Consider the following 2,015-nt stretch of genomic DNA (forward strand, 5'->3'; position numbering starts at 1 on the left):
ACTGGCTCTAGCATCTTGCACTGACTTTATTGGTCTGATTTCTTATGTTTTGGGAACAGTAAGCGCAAAGCATGTGAAGAAAGAATCATTAAGCCCTTTCAAAATATTGGATATCTATACATGTACCTCCGCACAACGTTTCCCCCAAAATAGAGCGCGTGTAATTAGAAATCTTAGATTATCTGCACAATAGTTATTTATATAACCTAATTATTGTTTTATTTATCAAACAATGTGCCCAATTACGTTACTTTTATTTTGAAAAACTGGATTAACACAGGCAACGGCCATACTGGATCCTGTGGGAGAGGAGTAACCAGTACTGAAGGTAAGTTAAGTCATTTCATTTGGGATTTTAATTATTGATATAGTGCAGAAATTTGAACATTAGTCAATGTACGATAATGTAATAAAACAAAATCAAACTTAAATGTGAATGGCAGTGCGGAGCATCAGTTACTTGTGCGTGTTTAAGGATTGTTTTCAACAAGGCTGCAATTCATATGACTGTAAAATATTAACCTGTTTTGTTTTGCGGCTAAAGAACTGCCTCGTTCACACTTGCGTATTTCCCGACCACAGGTGGAGCGGAGCTGCCATGAACAGGCATTTGAAGACCTTGTTGCCTTGTGCGTTGAGGTTTCAGGCGACCGATGTTTTGTTCTCGTCTGCTAGGACTTCCTCACCATGCTCACCATGTCTACTGACACGTCTTGCACCTTTACGCAGCCACACGACGAACGTAAAAACGCGCTCATACCTTCAGTATCTTAAAAGGAAAATCAAAGCCCCACCAGCCCCTCCATACAGCCATGTGTGTCAGGTAGGGGATCCTGTTCTGCGCTCAAAGGCTGCAGCTGTGGACCCGGGAGCTATTCGAGGAGCAGAGGTACAGCAGGTGATAAAGACCTTGGTAGCGGTCATGCGCAAACTGGAGTGTGTGGGACTGAGCGCACCGCAGATTGGCGTACCGCTCCAGATCATAGCTCTGGAGTATCCAGACAAGATGCTGGAGGAAAGCTCACCTGCCTCCGTGCAGGTCCGCGGCCTGGTCTCAGTGCCTTTGAAGATATTTGTTAATCCTCAGCTACGTGTCCTAAATGGACAGACTGCCACCTTCCAGGAGGCCTGTGAGAGCATCTCAGGATACTCAGCCTCTGTGCCACGCTACATTTCTGTAGAGGTCTCAGGTAACAACCTGTTCAGTCTTCATCAGGCAAAGCAGTGTGTAATTGTTATTAAAAATATAATATTTGATGATGAAACCACCTGCTGTTTCTTTTCAAAGGACTGAATGAGAAAGCTGAGCCTGTGACCTGGCAAGCGAGTGGTTGGCCGGCCAGGATACTGCAGCACGAGATGGATCACCTCAGTGGAGTTCTTTACATTGATCGTATGGACAGTAAAACTTTCATTAATGTGAACTGGGAACAATACAATGAATAGCAGTTACATATAAACTACTGGTCATTTTGAGTAGCCTTGGAACCGGTTTTAATGACTGATCTGTGCTTTAACGGTCTGTAACCATGTATTATTTCATCATTGGATGTGTTTATGCAAATGATCTGCATAAAAATATATGGAGGGGGAAGACTTAACTCTAGACAGTTAAGTCTGATAAGACATTGTAAAGTAATATTAATGTCTTGTGTTTAAAGCTGATATTAAAGGTTGCCTGTTTTGAGGACACCAAGATTTAGGGACAATTTCTAATTTTCCTTTAACATTAATTTTGCTTTTTGTTACATCTTTTATGTATATACTTGTAAATAAAACAGAAAGCAGCTGCTATAGTGAAGCTGCATTTAACACACAGTTTTAAGCTGCAGGGTTGCTATGGCAATCAGAAAAACTATTCCGTTTTCGGCATAAGCATGTTTCACTCACCGGTTCTTTCCCTGCCAGGCTACCAGATTTATGGTTTTCATGAATAATCTAGCTAGTTTGAAAGGGCAATGCATTAAACTGGAAAAAGAAAATGAAAACAAATTTATTTTAAACAGATGAGGAGT

At 41.3% G+C, this 2,015-nt stretch overlaps 1 protein-coding gene across 1 annotated transcript; it reads left to right on the top strand.

Moving 5' to 3' along the window:
* The first annotated feature begins 284 nt into the window (after window positions 1-284).
* pdf (peptide deformylase, mitochondrial) lies at window positions 285-1,696 on the top strand. Its single transcript, XM_036584719.1, has 3 exons — window positions 285-328; window positions 583-1,190; window positions 1,289-1,696. Exons 2-3 carry the CDS (start codon window positions 599-601, stop codon window positions 1,444-1,446), a joined length of 750 nt encoding a protein of 249 aa, XP_036440612.1. The 5' UTR covers window positions 285-328; window positions 583-598; the 3' UTR covers window positions 1,447-1,696.
* The last annotated feature ends 319 nt before the right edge of the window (window positions 1,697-2,015 follow it).

This window comes from Colossoma macropomum, unplaced genomic scaffold (assembly GCF_904425465.1).
Source record: "Colossoma macropomum unplaced genomic scaffold, Colossoma_macropomum, whole genome shotgun sequence".
Taxonomy (NCBI): domain Eukaryota; kingdom Metazoa; phylum Chordata; class Actinopteri; order Characiformes; family Serrasalmidae; genus Colossoma; species Colossoma macropomum.

What these genes read in the sequence shown, in the direction of transcription:
- pdf (XM_036584719.1), top strand. Translation starts at nt 599, where the DNA reads ATGAACAGGCATTTGAAGACCTTGTTGCCTTGTGCGTTGAGGTTTCAG. An exon ending in CATTTCTGTAGAGGTCTCAG is followed by an intron (nt 1,191 to 1,288) that starts GTAACAACCTGT and finishes TTCTTTTCAAAG; the next exon opens with GACTGAATGAGAAAGCTGAG.